The 17,856-nt window shown below is 47.6% G+C and overlaps 1 protein-coding gene across 4 annotated transcripts in view; it reads left to right on the top strand.

Moving 5' to 3' along the window:
* APCDD1 (APC down-regulated 1) overlaps window positions 1-17,856 on the top strand; it is a 44,256-nt gene that overhangs the window by 15,724 nt on the left and 10,676 nt on the right. For all 4 annotated transcript variants that reach the window (XM_064150225.1, XM_064150224.1, XM_064150226.1 and 1 more), the window contains 2 exons: window positions 5,644-5,827; window positions 9,992-10,523. In XM_064150225.1, coding sequence (XP_064006295.1) covers window positions 5,644-5,827; window positions 9,992-10,523 — 716 coding nt within the window. The remainder of the gene's footprint in view (window positions 1-5,643; window positions 5,828-9,991; window positions 10,524-17,856) is intronic.

Here is a 17,856-nt window from a genome sequence, read left to right as displayed (position 1 = left end):
AACTCAATGGCATCACAACACACAGAAGCACAGAATGATAGAGTTTGGAAGGGACCTCTGGAGTTCATCTAGTCCAGCCCCATTGCCAGAGCAGGTTCACCTAGAGCAGGTTGCTCAGGACAGCATCCACGTGGGTTTTGAATGACTCCAGGAGGATGGAGGCTGCACCACCTCTCTGGCCACCTCGTTGTGTACTGCCAAGGGTAGAGCAGGGGGACACTGTGCTGCCTCTGAGCACCTGCTGGAATCAGAACCAGGAAGGAAAGGCACAGGAAGATTGTGTTCAGTTTACAGCCCTGTGTGGGAAGCATATCACCGGTCCTGGTCTTTGATCTTCAGATGGCACAAGGGGAAGTTATGGTTCCTTTTTATGGTAGTCATATGTGCAGCCCATATGTCAGTAAATACAAAGGCACTGAGATGATTACTTGGTAAGGAAGAAGCCTGTGCTAGATTATTTCCTTGCCCCATCAACAGAAATGTAGGTAAAGTTCCCATCACTGCTTTTTAATTTTACACCATAACTCATATTCTGATCTTCACATCCTATTTATGTGATACTGCCTAGCAGTGTTTACAGCCTTCCCTCTGTCTCTGCAGCCTTCAGTATGTGCTCATGCCTGCTTTGATTACCTAAACATGGTTTTGCCCTCATTTGCCACAGCTGGGTAGACAGAGTCACAAAGCAATACCCTCACAGAATCATAGGATCCTTTAGGTTGGAAAAGACCTTTAAGATCATTGAGTCTAACCAAGGAAAGATTTCTTTCTTTTGATGGCGTCAGAGCACTGGAGCAGGCTGCTCAGAAAGGTTGTGGAGTCTCCTTCACTGGAGAGATTCCAAATCTGAGTGGACACAAATCCTGTGCAACCTGCTTTAGGTGACTGTGGTTTAGCAGAGGGGATAGACTAAGTGATCTCCAGAGATCTCTTATGGTTCCTACCATTCTGTGGTTCTATTAACCCAGCAGTGCCAAGTCCACCAGTAGATGATGTCCCTCAGCACCACATCTACATGTCTTTTCAGGCCCTCCATTGATGGCAATTCCACCACTGCCCTGGTCAGTCTGTTCCAGGCTTTGACAACCCTTTTGGTGAAGACATTTTTTTTCTTGGTGTCCAACCCACACCTCTCCTTGATCTGTATCTCTTCACAGGTACACATCTCTGAGGCTCTCAGTTCCAATCTTTTTTCCATCCACTGATTAGAATCATAGAATGGTTTAGGCTGGAAGGGACCTCAAAGATCATGCAGTTCCAACCCCCTGCCATAGGCAGGGACACCTCCCACTAGAACAGGTCACTCAAGGCCTCATCCAACCTGGCCTTGAACACCTCCAGGCAGGGAGCATCTACTGCCTCCCTGGGCAATCTGTTCCAGTGTTTCACCACCCTCACTGCAAAGAACTTCTTCCTAACATCCAGTTTAAATGTCCCCTCTGCCAGTTTAAACCCCTTGCTCCTCATCCTGCAATTAGAAGACCTTGTTAATAGTCCCTCCCCAGCCTTCCTATGGGCCCCCTTCAGATACTGGAAGGCCACTCCAAAGTCTCCTCAAAGCCTTCTCTTCTCCAGGCTGAAGAGCCCCAGGGGGTTGGACTCGATGATCTCTGGAAGTCCCTTCCAACCTCTAAATGTCCTGTGACTCCTGTGACTCTGTAACTCTCATAGCCTGAGTTCATCATTTGCAAGCTGCAGACAGAACTCCATCCATGTGACAGTGAGAGCTAGGACCCAGTTGCTGTTGAGCCATATCAAAGAGAAGACACTGCCTAACACCACATCAAGTTTGACTCCTTCTCAGAACCCCCATCTTTTCGTTATTTCCTCCAGGGAATAATTGGGAACCTATCATGTGGTTAGTGCATTCTTCCCCTTTGATATCTGCACATACAAGATGGTATCCTCCCACTGAGGAATTTTTGCTTGGAGAAATCCAGTGCCCAAATATGTTTAAATGAATAAATCTTTTTTTTTCTGCTTTTTTTTTTTTCCAAGTGCATCTGTAGTCATGAATCATATGACAGGAGCTGGGCAAAATACAATTGCTTTACAAGCCAGTGGTATAACAAACATGCCTTGGAATTAGCCACTTGAACCATTTCAAAGCCTCATCCTGATGGCAGATTTCAAACCCCCTTTACAGCTTCAAAAAGCAATGGAAATTTTCAAAGGCTTTTTCAGTGTGAGATAATTTGTTTGAAGGAGGCATCGCAGCAGAGATGTTTCTGTGGAAAGTTAGTGGTGATGGCTACAGCTTCTGCTGGGTTACCTTGCAGGAGGTGCCTGTGCTGACCCAAAAGCTGCTCTGAGCCCGTGGACGGGAGCATTCAGTCTGTTTCACAACGAGATGCTGAAGTAGTGTGGGCTTCTTGGTGTGTGGAGACCCAGAGATGGGTGTCAGAAGGCAAGCTCCGAGTGCCTCGCTGTGGTTCACAGAATCCTGGAATGACAGGACAAGGAGGAATGGGTTTAGACTGGCAGAGGGGAGATTTAAACTCCCCTCCAGAGATCTGTTAGGAAGAAGTTCTTTCCAGTGAGGGTGGTGAGACACTGGCACAGGTTGCCCAGGGAGGTTATGGATGTTCCCTGCCTGGAGATGCTCAAAGCCAGGTTGGATGAGGCCTTGAGTGACCTGTTCTAGTGGGAGGTGTCCCTGCCTATGGCAGGGGGTTGGAACTAGGTGATCTTTGAGGTCCCTTCCAACCTAAACCATTCTATGGTTCTATGATTCAATGATTTGGGTTGGAAGGGACCTTTAAAAGGTTATCTTAGTCCAATTCCCCCCCTGCAGTGAGCAGTGACATCTTCCAACTAGATCAGGTAGCTGAGATTTGTAATGACAGAAGTGAAAACACTGCTAAGGTCACCTGTACCTGGCTGAACTCCTGGTGGTGTGGAGGCCCTGTGATACCTGCTGTACACTCACAACGTTTCAGATAAACCAAACAAGCTCAATTTTTTGAGTGTCCAGAGCTGAGCCAAGTGAGGTGGGCTGCAGACACAGCACAGAGCTGCACACTAAGCACTGACCCTATACTGCCTCTCCAAAAGCAGAGCAGCACCCTGCCGTGGCCCTACCATTTCTGGCTGCAGAGCAGGAGTTATTTGGCTCCAAGTCTGGTTAACGATGTAGAAATACCTGAAAAGCCTTGATGTGCAGGAAGTATTGACCCTTTGAGAGCCAGGCTCCTTTAAGGGCATCTCAGACAACATGCTCAAATATCAAAGCTCCTCCACTGTTTATTACCCTTTAGAAAGTGAGGCTGTAAATTCTCACCCATGCTGAAGAGTTGTTTGTGACCTGCAACAAAGCTACCAGATTTTCCAGTAAAGACTCTGTGAAGCTGTCTTCATGGACCTCAGCATCTTCAGATGATTCAGTGCTCAGCACTCTTTACACTCAGGTAGCTGACCCTGCTAAAAAGTTTGCCCCCATCTTTTTTATAGGCCCCCTTTAAGTACTGAAATGCCATGAAAAGGTCTCCCTGGATCCTGTACTGAGCACCTCAGCACAGTGTAGGGTTGCAGCATGCACTGCTGAACCCAAACAGCCCAAGTACTTAAGCAGGTCAGGTGCTGGGATTCACCTTTCCTGGTGAGGATGAATCCCAGACACCACTCCTGGAAGCACATGTTTGTGAGACATCCCCCTCCTTCGACAGCCACTCTGACTTCCCAGCCACACCACCAGCCCTCTCCCCCACTCCATATTAATTTCCTAGCCTGCTGGTTCTTAAATTCCTTCTGGTAAAGCAATACCATTTCCAGCCCATTCTGTAAGGTTCATGTTTGTCACCTCCTAACCTCTAGATGTGTGTTTTTCTTTTGATCCCTGCTCTCCAACACATCTTGAGAGCAAGCTGTGCCTAAAAGGGCAAAGCCACATTCCTTCTGAAGCTGCATCTTCATTTTGTTCAACTAATACCATGTAGGGAGAGCACTGGTGGTGGAGTGTTTGGATGTATACATTACTAGAAACCAAAATTACAGTGTGCTGGAGATAAAATTAGCTTTGGAAATTCCTTTTCCCTTTAAAAATAGCCAGATCTGCCTTTAATTGACCACCTCAGTCATCACAGAGGCTTCCTGTGTGCAGAGGCCCTGCTTGGAGGATCTGGTTTCCCTTGGGTTTAAAGAGTAGTCTCTATTTGCAAGTTTATTATAGAAGTGTTCAAATTAGAGGTGAGCTGAGACTTCAAAGGGTCTGGATGCAGCTTTCTGGAGGCTTCAAGGTCCACGTTTTTGATTGCCCTGACCAGAGGTTACAGAGGTGTCTGTAAAATTCAGGTTCAGAGCCAACAGCTCCTGGGTGTGGAAATGCCACAGTTTGGTTCAGGCCCATTTCCCGAGTGTCTTTCATAGAATCACAGAATGGTTTGGCTTGGAAAGGACATTTAAAGGTCATTTGGTCCAACTCACATGTAGTCACTAGGGACAGCTGCAGCTAGAGGTGGCTGTTCAGAGCCCTCTCCAAGCTGATCTGGAATATTTCCAGGGATGGGGCTTCTACCAGTTCTGTGGGCAACCTGGGACAGGCTTTCACCACCCTCAGTGTAAAACATTTCTTCCTTCTTTCTAGTCTAAATGTTCCTCTTGTAGTGTAAAACCATCACCCCTCCTCCTGTCACAACAGGCCCTGCTAAGAATTCTGTCCCTATCTTTTCTGTAGGTCCCTTTAAGTATTGAAAGGCCTCAATAAAGTATCCCAGGAGTTTTCTTGTCTGCTTGCTGAACAACCCCAACTCTCTCAGCCTGTTCTCAAAGAGAGGGGTTCCAGCTCTCAGATCATTTTTGTGGCCTCCTGTGGACCTGCTTCAGCAGGGCCATGTCTTTCACGTGCCAAGGAATCCAGCATTGCAAGCAGGGTCTCATCAGAGTGGAGTAGAGGGACAGAGTCCCCTCCCTGATATTTTGTGAAGCAAATTTATTTAGTGGATATTGGTGGGAAGCCAAAGGGGAAGAGCTTCTCATGGTTATTTCCTCACTGCAAGAAAGACATTGAGGTGCTGAAGCAGGTCCAGAAAAGAGCAACAAAGCTGGAGAAGAGTCTAGAAAACAGGTCTTATGGGGAGTAGCTGAGGGATCTGAGGTTGTTTAGCTTGGAGAAAAGGAGACTGAGGGGAGACCTTCTCACTCTACAACTACCTGAAAGGAGGCTGAGGTGAGGTGGGAGTTGGTCTCTTCTCCCTAGTAACAAGTGATAGGACAAGAATAAATAGCCTCAGGTTACACAAGAGGAGATTTAGGTTTCAGGTTACACCAGAGGAGGTTTAGGTTGGGTATTGGAAGAAACTTACTCACTGAAAGGGTTCTCAATGAAACAGGCTCCCCATGGAGGTGGCTGAATCCCCATCCCTAGAGGTGGTGCAGAGGCGCAAAGATGTGGTGCTGAGGGGCAGGGTTTAGCACCAGACTTGGTAGAGCAAGAGAGAAGTTGGAACTGGTGTCTTAAAGATCTCTTCCAACCAAAATGATTCTATGACTGTTTCAGATGAGAAGAGAAATGCAAACTGGACTTCCCTGGACACATAGCACCACAAAGAGGTGTCATTCCATGCAAGGTGTTCATAACCTCCTTCACCATATAGAAGCCCTTCTCAGCAGAATCTCCTGGTAATTTAACCTCTTTTTGTATTACAGGGCTGGGAGAAGGTTCTGCCTTTCTGCACCCAGACAGCAGGTCCCACCCTTGGTCCTTGGAGAAGAATGCATGGAGGGCTTTCAAGGAGTCACAGTGTCACCATATGCTGAAACACCTGCACAATGGAGCCCGCATCACTGTGCAGATGCCTCCCAACATCGAGGGCCACTGGGTCTCTACTGGGTAAGGAAAGAGAAAACAAGATGCTCGAGTGGTTTCTGTGGAAGAGGGCAATGAAGCATAGGTGTGGGTCTAAGGAACACTGGCATAGCACCAAACCAGGTAGAGTTAGAGGCAGTTTACAATATTCCTGTAGTGATAGGATGAGGGCAATGGTTTCAAACTAGAGAAGAGCAGATTTAGATTGGATGTTAGGAACAAGTTCTGCACCAGAAGGCTGGTGGAACGCTGGAACAGGTTGCCCAGGGAGGTGGTTGAGACCCCAGCCCTGGAGATATTCAAAGTGAGGCTCGACAGGGCTCTGGGAAACCTGATGTAGTTAAGGATCTGATTGCAGAGGGAGTTTGGACTTGATGACCTTTGGAGGTCCTTTCCAACCCAGACCATTCAATGATTTTACAATTCAACAAACTTAAGGGTCATTTCCAATCTCTGTGAAGCAGAGAGATAAGGATGAATGGAATCACAGAATCAGTCAGGGTTGGAAGAGACCACAAGGATCATCTAGTTCCAACCCCCCTGACATGGGCAGGGTCACCTCACACTAGAGCAGGCTGTCCAGAGTCCCATCCAGCCTGGCCTTAAACACCTCCAGGGATGGGGCCTCCACCACCTCCCTGGGCAACCCATTCCAGGCTCTCACCACTCTTATGGTGAACAACTTCCTGCTCACATCCAGTCTGAATCTCCCCACCTCCAGCTTTGCTCCATTCCCCCTAGTCCTGTCACTCCCCAGCTTTTTTTGTAGGCCCTCTTCAGGTACTGGAAGGCCACAAGAAGGTCACTTCAAGCTGCAGTGGAAATATTTTTCTGTAATATGGTGATGGACCAAATTCCAGCTGCTTTCTGTATGCCTCTGCATAGAAGAAGGAGAAGGAGCAGCAAGTATGTACATTAGAAAAGCATGTATAAAAGCTGTCTTGATGAATCAATTTATAGCCTGGGTTTTAAACAGCTTGCTGTGAGATATCTTCAAATCTCTCTCTGAATAGGAAGGAGCCCAACAAGTTGCCAAAATGGATGCTTATCCAAGCAGAACCTTGTCCTGTCTTTGACTCCAATAGGTCCTTGTTTTCACAGCCTGTGTCTAGCACAGGATTTCTTAGCAGAAAAAAGAACTGAAGAAACTGTATTTCACCACTCTGGCCCTCTCTCTGTGTGATGAGTTGCAATTCAGAGAGCAGGTGTGCCCTCTTTGTCTCAGCAGGTAACTCTCACATGCTTATTAGAAGTGGTTTGGAGCAGGAAAGGCTGCAGGGGGGTGTTTAACAGAAGGGAGAGTGTTTACCTGAGGCAGTGTATATGTGACAAAGGGGACAAAGCAGGACTAGGGATGTAATTCTGCCCCTCGGCACTGGTGAGGCCTCACCTCCAGCACTGTGTGCAGCTCTGGGCCACTCACTTCGAGAGGTGCTGGAGTGGGTCCAGAGGAAAGCAATGAGACTGGGGAAGGGATGGGAGGGGAAGTCTGACCAGGAGAGGCTGAGGGAGCTGGAGGTGTTTAGCCTGGAGGAGACTCAGGGGGAGCTTTATCACACTTCAGCTGCCTGAAGGGAAGTTGTAGTCAGGAGGGGGTCAGGCTCTTCTCCCAGGCAGCTTGTGACAAGACCAGAGGCATGGCCTGAAGCTGCACCAGGGAAGGCTTAGGTTGGACGTCAGGAAGCACTTCCTCATGGAAAGGGGAGTTAGACACTGGAATGGACAGCCCAGGGAGGTGGTGAAGTCCCTGTCCCTGTCCTTTACTTTAAGAAAAGATTGGGTGTGGCAGTTAGTGACAAGGTCATTGTCGGCTGGAGCTGATGATCTCAGAGGCCTATTCCAGCCTCACTAAGTCTGTGATTCTGTGACAAATTTGAAGGCACAAAGAGGCTTTCTATAGCAAGTGGATTTTTAACTGCCATTTACATCTTCAGAAAAAAAACAACACAACAAACCAAACAAAAAACCTCAAGAAGCAATCCAAGCAAGCAAACAAAATAAAAAAGGAAACTAAATGAAAACAACAAACCCCCCTCAAATAAACAAACAAAACACACACACCCCCCCAAACCTAAATATTACAATCACAGAATCAACCAGCTTGGAAAAGACCTCCAAGATCATCCAGGCCAACCTAGCACCCAGCCCTGGCCAATCAACTAGACCATGGCACCAAGTGCCCCATCTAGGCTTTGCTTGAACACCTGCAGGGAGGGTGACTCCACCACCTCCCTGGGCAGCCCATTCCAATCCCAATCACTCTCTCTGCCAACAACTTCCTCCTAACATCCAGCCTAGACCTCCCCCAGTACAACTTGAGACTGTGTCCCCTGTGTTCTGTTGCTGCTTGCCTGGCAGAAGAGACCAACCCCACCTGGTTACAGCCTCCCTTCAGGTAGTTGTAGACAGCAATGAGGTCTGCCCTGAGCCTCCTCTTCTGCAGGCTGCACACCCCCAGCTCCCTCAGCCTCTCCTCACAGGGCTGTGCTCCAGGCCCCTCACCAGCTTTGTCACCCTCCTCTGGACACATTCCTGTATCTCAACATCTCTCTTGAACTGAGGAGCCCAGAACTGGACACAGCACTCAAGGTGTGGCCTGACCAATGTCGAGTACAAGGGAAGCATAACCTCCCTTGTCCTACTGGCTACACTATTCCTTGTGTGCACTGTTCCTATTGCATGGGCCGAATCCACACCAGGTAGAAGTGTGACTTTAGCTGCCACCCCCATTGAAAGTTTGAGTGGAAGAGCTGAGCACATTAAAAAAAATTCTTTCCTTAATAGAGCAGTCAAACCTTGGAACAGGCTGCCCAGGGAGGTGGTGGAGTCACCATCCCTGGATGTGTTTGAAGGTCATTTAGATGTGGCTCTCAGTGATGGTTTAGTGATGAACTTGGTAGAGTAGGGTTAATGGTTGGACCTGATGGTCTCAAGGGTCTTTTCCAACCTGAATTATTCTGTGATTCTATGGCACAATCCCACACGTCCTCTGCAGGCAGGAGTTGGTGGAGCTCCACTGAACAGCTTCTACACCAGCACAGAAAAAGTTTGTAGTTTTCTGTGGATGTTTGGCATTTCACTCTCTGGTGACATCACCTCTTTTGCTAAACCTGCCATGCAAAAGGGGAGAATGGATGTTTAATAAGCTGCTGCTCATTTATTTTCTTGCTGAGAGGAATTGAATCATGTGGTGGTCCCCAGACAAAAAGATAAAGCAAAACATGACTCAAAAGTATTTAAGCCTACAGAGGTAAAGCCCTTAGATAGGATCACCATGAAGCAGTATACTAATCCCAGCACAGCAGCAGAGGAAATCATTGGTTAACTGGCAGCCTGCAGATGCCTGATTCCTATTTGCTCCTGTTCATGCCAGAGAGATATTAGTACCCAGCTGTCTCTGTTGGACCTGTGGAGGCTTCATAGAATCATAGAATCAACTGGTTGGAAGGGACATCTAAAAGCCATCTAGTCCAACTCTCCTGAGGTGAGCAGAGATATCCTCAACTAGATCAGACTGCTCAGAGCCCCATCAAGCCTCACCGTGACTATCTCAACAACCTCTCTGGGAAACCTGTTCCAGTGCTCAGCCACCTTCATTGTAAAGAACTCGTTCCTAATGGCCAACCTAAATCTACTCTTCTCCATTTAAAGCCCTTGCCCCTTGTCCTGTCACTGCAGGCCTTTGCAAACAGGCTCTCTCCAGCTCTGCAGGCTCCCTTCAAGTACTGGTAGGTCCCTGTTAGATGTCTCCAGGCTGAACTCCCCCAGCTCCCTCAGCCTGTCCTCATAGCAGAGGTGCTCCAACCCCCTGATCTTTTCCATGGCCCTTCTTTGAACAAGCTCCATCAGGTCCATGTCCTTCCTGTGTTGAGGGCACCAGAGCTGGACTCATTACTCCAGGTGAGGTTTCAGCAGAGCAGAGTGAAATGGCAGAATCCCCTCTCTCCATCTGCTGGCCATGCTGCTTTTGATGCAGCCCAGGATACCACTAGCCTCCTGGGCTGCAAGCTCACACTGTCTGCTCATGTGCAGCTCCTCATCTACCAGCGCTCCCCAAGCTGCTTTCTGTCACTTCTGCCCCAGGCTGTACTGCCAGTGAGCGTTGCCCTGCTGCTGGCTGCTCAGCTGTGTGCCCGGCAGTGCCAGCCTGCTATAAAGCTGTTTCCATCGCTTTCTGTTTTCCCCCAGCTGTGAAGTCAGAGCGGGCCCAGAGTTCATCATCAGATCTTACAGGTTCTACCACAACAATACCTTTAAGGCCTATCAGTTTTATTACGGCGGCAATCGCTGCACCGACCCCATCTACACCTTAGTCATCCGCGGCAAGATCCGTCTCCGCCAGGCCTCCTGGATCATCCGGGGCGGCACCGAAGCCGACTACCAGCTACGCAACATCCAGATCATCTGCCACAACAAAGAGGTGGCCAAAAGATTCAGCGAGCTGGTGAACCACACCTGCCCTGGATTTGTAGCAGAGGACAGTCCCTGGGAGCAGGACGTGAGCTACGACTTGCTGAGGGAAGAGAACGGCTGCGAGTGCACCAAAGCGCTCAACTTCGCCATGCACGAACTCCAGCTGATCCGTGTGGAGAAGCAGTACCTGCACCACAACTTGGACCACCTGGTAGAGGAGCTATTTCTTGGAGACATTCACACTGATGCTACTCAGAGGAGATACTATCGGCCCTCTAGTTACCAACCTCCTCTTCAGAACACCAAAGTAAGTCTATGTCTATGTGATCTATGTCTAAGGGACTATGACAAAGCCTGCGTTGCTCAGCTCTTCTGACTCACTGCACTGGTTAACCTAAAATGTAGGAGTGCCTCTAAGAGGTTGACTGCAGCCTTACTGGTCACAGCAAGGGAAGGGACCACTGGAGATCATCTAGTCCAGCTCTCCCCCTCCCCCAGCCTGGGCTGCATCTGCCTCCTGTGAACACCAAACTTCACTATTTCAGGACCCTACATGATCTGTCTTGAACCATTTTAATAGCCTAGGGATGATTTTAACCCATAATCAACTGTGTCTCTGTCATTTGACATTCTTTTGCTCTCTTCAAGTGACCAAGCACAAATTTGCATTTTTCTTTCTAAACATACATCCCCAAAATGTTTCCTGAATGCTGGGTTCAGTTCTGGGCCCTTCACTACAACAAAGATGTTGTGGTGCTAGAGTGGGTCCAGAGAAGGGCAATGAAGCTGGGCTGGAGCATAAATCCTGTGAGGAGCAGACAAGGGATCTGGCCTTGTTAAGCATGAAGAAAAGGAGGCTCAGGGAAGACCTTCTCAATCTCTACAACCACCTTAAGGAGGTGGATGTTGGTCTGCTTTCCCAAATAGCAAGTGAGGAGAGAAGAGGAAATGGGCTCAGATTGCACCAAGGAAGGTTCAGTTTGGGTATCAGGAAAAATTTCTTCACAGAAAGGGTTGTTGTCAATCCCTGGGACAGAGGAGAGGTTGCCTAGAGGAGAGGTTGAATCATCATCTCTAGAGGTGGGTAAAAGATGTGTAGATGTGGTGCTGAGGGACATGTTTCAACAGCAGGCTTGGCAGTGTTGGGTTAATGTCTGGGCTTGATGACCTTAAAGGTCTTTTCCAGCACTCTCCCCAGGGCTGCTCTCAAGCCAGTCACTGGCCAGTGACTTGGGAATGCCTCAACCCAGGTGCAGGACCTTGCACTTGGTCTTTCTGAACCTCATGAGGTTGGCCTGGGCCCACCTCTCCAGCCTGTCAAGGTCCCTCTAGATGGCATCCCTGGAGGCCCATTCCTAACAGAAAGAACTGTAGTCATTACCTTTGAGTACACCAATGTACAGACAGATTCCAGCTGTAGCTTAATCAATAGAAGCCCCAGGTCCTGGCTTGCAGACCACTACTCAACTCCCAGTTTGGCCAGTTAGGGCTTCAAGCACATTACATCACCTCTTTTCCACCTCCATTCATTGTCTGCATGGTCTGCTTGCTCCCACAATGGGCCAATGGCTTCAAACTAGAGCAGAGCAGATTTACATTGGATGTTAGGAACAAGTTCTGCACCATGAGGGTGCTGGAACACTGGAACAGATTGCCCAGGGAGGTGGCTGGGACCCCATCCCTGGAGGTATTCAAGGTCAGGTTCGACAGGGCTCTGGGCAGCCTGATGTAGTTGAGGATGTCCCTGCTGGACTGCAAGGGTCGGGGGGTTGGACTAGATGACCTTTGGAGGTCCCTTCCAGCCCAGCCCATTCTGTGATTCTCTGATACATACAGCATCTGGATTGCTGAGACAGCAGCTGAAGCCTCCAGCTGCACTAGAGGTGGAAGTTTAACACAAGCATTAAGCATGCAACCACACAGCTTCTTTCTGAGTTGTTGGGGTTTTTTTGGTAGGTTCTTCTTGTTCAAATTTGATGTGAGATTTCTTTTTTCCTCAGGAGATCCTGGGCTTGCTGATACCAGCACAGTATAAAATGTATCTTTATATACCCCTAGGAAATGAATCTTTGCTTTTAGTGCCATGGTCTAGATGACTGGACAGGGCTGGGTGCTAGGTTGGACTGATGATCTTGGAGGTCTCTTCCAACCTGGCTGATTCTATGATTCAACTGCCACAAAAGACTCCTTTGGTTGTACCTAGCTGTGAAGTTCTCTATATCAACAGGTTCTCAGCCCATCCTATGATTTACTTTTTTGTTTTACTTTACATTTGGAGACTACTAACCAATGTCATTGGTTCCTTAGACACAGGAACATTCAAAGCACAGGTTCTTGGGAAAGTTGTTTTGTGCAGGTTATGAAAAGAACTTCTTTCATTGCTCCTGGGTGGAGAAGGGTGGATGGCTGATATGAGGGCAGGGAATTTTCCTTCCTTTGCATCTTTCTTCCTCTCTGAGGATACTCAAAGAATATCGTGATAAGGGAGCCAGAGTTTACTATTAGCTCATGAGGGATTTGTTCCCACACATACAGAGCACCTCCTTTCCTATAAGGTATGAAGAAATGGATCAGATATGCCTGAATTGAAACCAAGACATGACTCTCTCAGTGCCTGTGAATAGTTGTCATTATGTTTAGGTGTTCATCATCTTGCAGAGCTGGCCTCAAAGATACTTACAGTGAAGCAAGGAGAAATCTTTAGCCTGTTGAGCATCTGAAATGTCACTGTAGAGCACATGCTTTCCAGTCCCTCTCTAGCAGCTAATCATCTGACCTCCAGGGTTTGCTAACTGTAGGAAGAATAGTAGCAGAGATATTTTTTTTCCCTTCAAAGTCCAAGCAAACACACCCCTGAAAGGTTATAACCCTCCTGCTTTGAACTCTTTTCCTTTCCTAATTGTTGCTCCATGGGGACCCAGCCGAAAATGAGTTGAAATGCTAAATTGAGTTTAAAACTACAAGTCACAGCCTCCTCTGGAAACTGGACACCTTGAATAAACAGAAACCTTAAATCAACTCAGGTTTTTTTTTTCTTTTAAGGCTCCTGCAGTGGTACCAGGAGGTTATGGAGGCCAGGAAATTGCCTGTGAAGTGAATCAGGTGTATTGTGTGGAACCTTTCATTTCAGGCTTTCTTCATTTCCTTTTTCATTTTTTAATTTTATTTGGTTTTGTTTGAAACTTATAAAGGGCCTGCCTAAAAATAAGTCAAGAGGGTTCACATTTTGAGTTGGAATTTATAGTCCAGCCTCTGTATAGAAGAAAAGTTCCACCCAGCTGGAGAGTTTACACAGCCTGTCTAAGTTGGATGTGGTCGCCACGTTCATTACTCCTGTGGTTGAGATGAGAGGTAATTAAAAGCAAATGATTGCTGGCTATGTTAGGAATGCCAAAGCCACACGAGCAGGGCTTTAAACAAATAGAATTGGAGCTTCTCCAGATCCCTGCAGTGATTTTGGTTTTTTTTTCACCACAGGATGGTAAATCAAAAAGGTTGTCCCAAATAATAATAAAAAAGACAACCCAGACAGCTTTATGCTGAGCTACAAATCTGAATGAATTTGCAGATTAGCCTATCTCAAGCCTTCCTATGAAATCAGGGAGCTTCTAAATGTATATCATAAGGCATCTCTTAAGGCTTCATGAATTCTTCAAGATAAGAGCATAGCTTAAACAAATTCCTCCTGTGAAATAAATACATGGATGTTTCTGAGTGGAGCTGGTGAACAGGTCACTGCAGAGACTGAGCTCAGCACCACAGAGTCACAGGATTAACCAGGAAAAACAGACCTCAAATACAGGAGAGGCAGGAAGGGGAATATTCTTGTGGCTGCTTAGTGTCCAGCCACTCTATGATGTTGCCAAATATTTGGCTGTGTGACAATCACAGACTTAACCAGGTTGGAAAAGACCTTCGAGATCATCCAGTCCAAACTAACACCTTGTGATTAACTAAACCATGGAACCAAGTGCTTCATCCAGTCTCCTCTTACACACCTCCAAGGATGGTGACTCCACCACCTCCCTGGGCAGCCCATTCCAATGCCAATCACTCTTGCTGTGAAGAACTTCTTCCTAACATCCAGCCCAAACCTGCTCTGGTGCAGCTTGAGGCTGTGTCCTCTTGTTCTGTCACTGGGTGCCTGGGAGAAGAGACCAACCCCATCTGGCCACAACCTCCCTTCAGGTAGCTGTAGAGAGTAGTAATGCCTGCCCTGGGCCTCCTCTCCCCAGGCTGAACAACCCCAGCTCCCTCAGCTGCTCCTCTCAGGGCTGTGCTCCAGCCCCCTCACCAAAGACATCGCCTCCAGATATCCACTAGGACATGGTGATTGAAACAAGTTGCCCAGGGAGGTGCTTTTTAATGCCAGGCTGGATGTGGCTCTGAACAACCTGACCTATTGTGAGGTGTCCTTGCCCATGGCAAGGGGGTTGGAACTGGATGATCCTTGGGGTCCTGTTACAACAATACCAAGGAGCTGGGGGCTTGGTCATAAAATCCCTCCTGAGGTACAAATGCTTACAGGGACTCAGACAGTGAAAGAAGGCTTGAAGGCAGCGTTCATTTGCTCTGCAGAAGGCCAGAAGATGGTTTTGGAGATGTCTGCTCCAAAAAAATGACAGGAAATGTGTACAACAGCATGACTGGGAGACTTATTCCACATGTAATTGCCTCAGCAATAGAACTTTGTAAACAAAGAACTCCTTGTGCTCTTTTATCATCTGAGAGGGTAACAGGAAAGATCAGAGCAGAGCTGTGATGACCCGGTCGTTCCAGTTAGATCTTTATTTAGGAATGAGGCTGGAATGGTCTGGGGCATCACAAGAAGCCTAAGCTGTGCTAGAATAACCTTCCTGATGCTTTTGCCATGCTCTGATGTTTGCTGGCCATGCGCTTCCAGTGAAACATTTTCCCTTGAAAACACAATTCCAGTGGATTGGTTCTCTGGGACACATTGGGAGCTGACTGCCAACAGTACCTGGCATTTGCTGCTAATGCAGATTCCACAGATGGAGACTGGTGCTTGGGCTCTCCTTCAGCCAGGAGGTCAATGAATGAAGTGCACAAAGACCTCCACTACAAGAGGGGAGATGCAAACTAGGGAGAAGGCAGACTCTTTTTTTAGGTAGTGGAACACTGCCATAGGTTGCACAGGAAGGTAGTAGATGCCTCATCCCTGGAAACATTCCAGGTCATAAAATCATAGAACCAACCAGGTTGGAAGAGACCTCCAAGATCATCCAGTCCAATCTAGCACCCAGCCCTATCCAGTCAACTAGACCTTGGCACTAAGTGCCTCATCCAGTCTTTTCTTGAACACCTCCAGGGACAGTGACTCCACCACCTCCCTGGGCAGCCCATTCCAATGCCAATCACTCTCTCTGTGAAGAACTTCCTCCTAACTTCCAGCCTACACCTACCCTGGCACAACTTGAGACTGTGTCCCCTTGTTCTATGACTGGGCTCTGAGCAACCTGATCTAGTTCAAAAACTGTGTAAAAATGGCACTTCAGGACACAGTTTAATGGTCATGCTGGTGCTAGGTCAACAGCTGGACTCAACAATCTTATAAGTCCTTTCTAAACTGCAACAATTCTATGATTCTATATCCCTGCTCGGTGCTGGGGATGACCTTCAAAGGTCTCTTCCAACCCAAAGCAGTCTCTGATTCTGTGACAGTGTTTTGTGCTCTCTGTAAGTCAGTGACTGTGGAATCAGAGTGCTCTATTAGAGGAGCTCCCAGGGAAAAGTGAGCATAAGTTAATAAGTGCCATGGTCTAGCTGACTGGATAGGGCTGGGGGATAGGTTGGACTGGATGATCTTGGAGGTCTCTTCCAACCTGGTTGATTCTATCATTCTATGAGTAGATGAGAAAGTCTGCAAAACAGCCTCTCAGCCAAAAAGTGTGATTTTGGAGAACACAGAACCCCTTGCTCTGCCAGAGCAGTGCCACTAGACTTCTAGAGAGTGCCAACACTTGAAGGGTTTATTTTGTTCATTATTGCTTGCAAAAGACTCTTGGTTAGGGAAATGATGAGAGGAAGGGAAGAAAGAATAATTAGAAGAGTGTTCAGATAGGTGAATTCTGGGTTTAGGAACTACAATAGTGCAGTGGTGCCCTGCAGAGATAAGAGAATCAAACAACTTCCATCTGACACTGGTCCTTGCTGTCCTCAGCAGCACTCTTGGCTGTGGTTTCTTTGAAGATGCTGCTTAGTGCCTACCTTAGTGCTAGGCAAGGGCTGGAGCAAGAGGCTGCTTCTCACTCCCTGTCTGAGCCTTCAAGAACTCAGAGTTACTTTTAAACCCCTCTTTCTCTTTGATGATTTAACTACCACTGTCTTTTCTGCCACTGCACCAACAGCCTGACCCAACACAAATAAAGTACCAGAGACCAAAATGAATTGTTTAGCTCAGCAAAAACAGAGAATCATAGAATGGTCTGGGATGAAAGGGACCTCTCAAGCTCATCTAGTCCAATGTGCTCAACTAGAACAGGTTGCCCAGAGCCCTGTAGGGCCTCACATGGAATATCTCCAGGGATGGGAACCCAACCACCTCCCCAGACAACCTGTTTCAATGTTCCACTACCCTCAGGGTGCAGAACTTGTTCCTGACATCCAATCTAAATCTGCTCCTCTCTAGTTTGAAGCCATTGCCCCTTGTGCTATCACCACAGGCCTTTGTAAACAGTCTCTCTGCAGCCTTCTTGTAGGTCCCCTTCAGGTACTGCAAGGCTGCAATTAGATGTCTCCAGAGCCTTCTCTTCTCCAAGCTGAACAACCCCAGCTCCCTCAGCCTGTCCTTGTAGCAGAAGTGCTCCAACTCCCTGATCATCTTCGTGGCAAATCAACAAATCCATCTAAACCACTGACACCTTCCTTGGTTTTGACATGTAACCACAGCTGCTTTGACACCTTCCTTGGTTTTGACATGTAACCACAGCTGCTTTGTCTTTTGTAAGAGAGAGCTTGCTGATAGTATTGCTGCGTGGTTCAGAGGAATGGATTCCTTTCTAAGAGTGTAACACCTGTGGCAGCTTTCTTGTGCAATATTCTCTTCCTGAAGATGGGCATCCAAGCTGCCCCTTCAGGATTTCTTGAATGTTCTTGCTGGTACTTCCCAAAATATTCATAGTATGGTTTAGGTTGAAAGGAACATCAAGGATCATCTAGTTCCAACTTCCCTGCCATAGGCAAGGATGCCCACCCCCAGAACAGGTTGCTCAAGACCTCATCCAACCTGGCCTTGAACATCTACAGGGAGGGGGCATCCACAACCTTCATAAATCACAGAATCACAGGCTGGTAGGGATCAGAAGGGATCTCTGGAGATCATCCAGTCCAACCCCTCTGCTAAAGCAGGACCACCCACAGCAGGTTGCCCAGGATCACAATGTCCAAGTGAGTGTGGAAGCTCTCAGAGAAGGAGACTCCACAAGCTCTCTGGGCAGCCTGCTCCAGGGCTCTGCCACCCTTGAAGGAAGGAAGTTTTCTCTCATGCCTTGTTAGTATCATTTGAATGGGATAGATGAATGCAAACATCTCCACCTGAGAAAAGGGCCATGGGTCTCCTTGTTGTCTTTTGCCCAGACTGCAGTAGTTTATAGAATCATAGAATGGATTAGCTTGGAAGT

This window comes from Pogoniulus pusillus, chromosome 10, assembly GCF_015220805.1.
Source record: "Pogoniulus pusillus isolate bPogPus1 chromosome 10, bPogPus1.pri, whole genome shotgun sequence".
Lineage (NCBI taxonomy): Eukaryota > Metazoa > Chordata > Aves > Piciformes > Lybiidae > Pogoniulus > Pogoniulus pusillus.
This window is presented reverse-complemented; position numbering and strand designations above follow the sequence as displayed.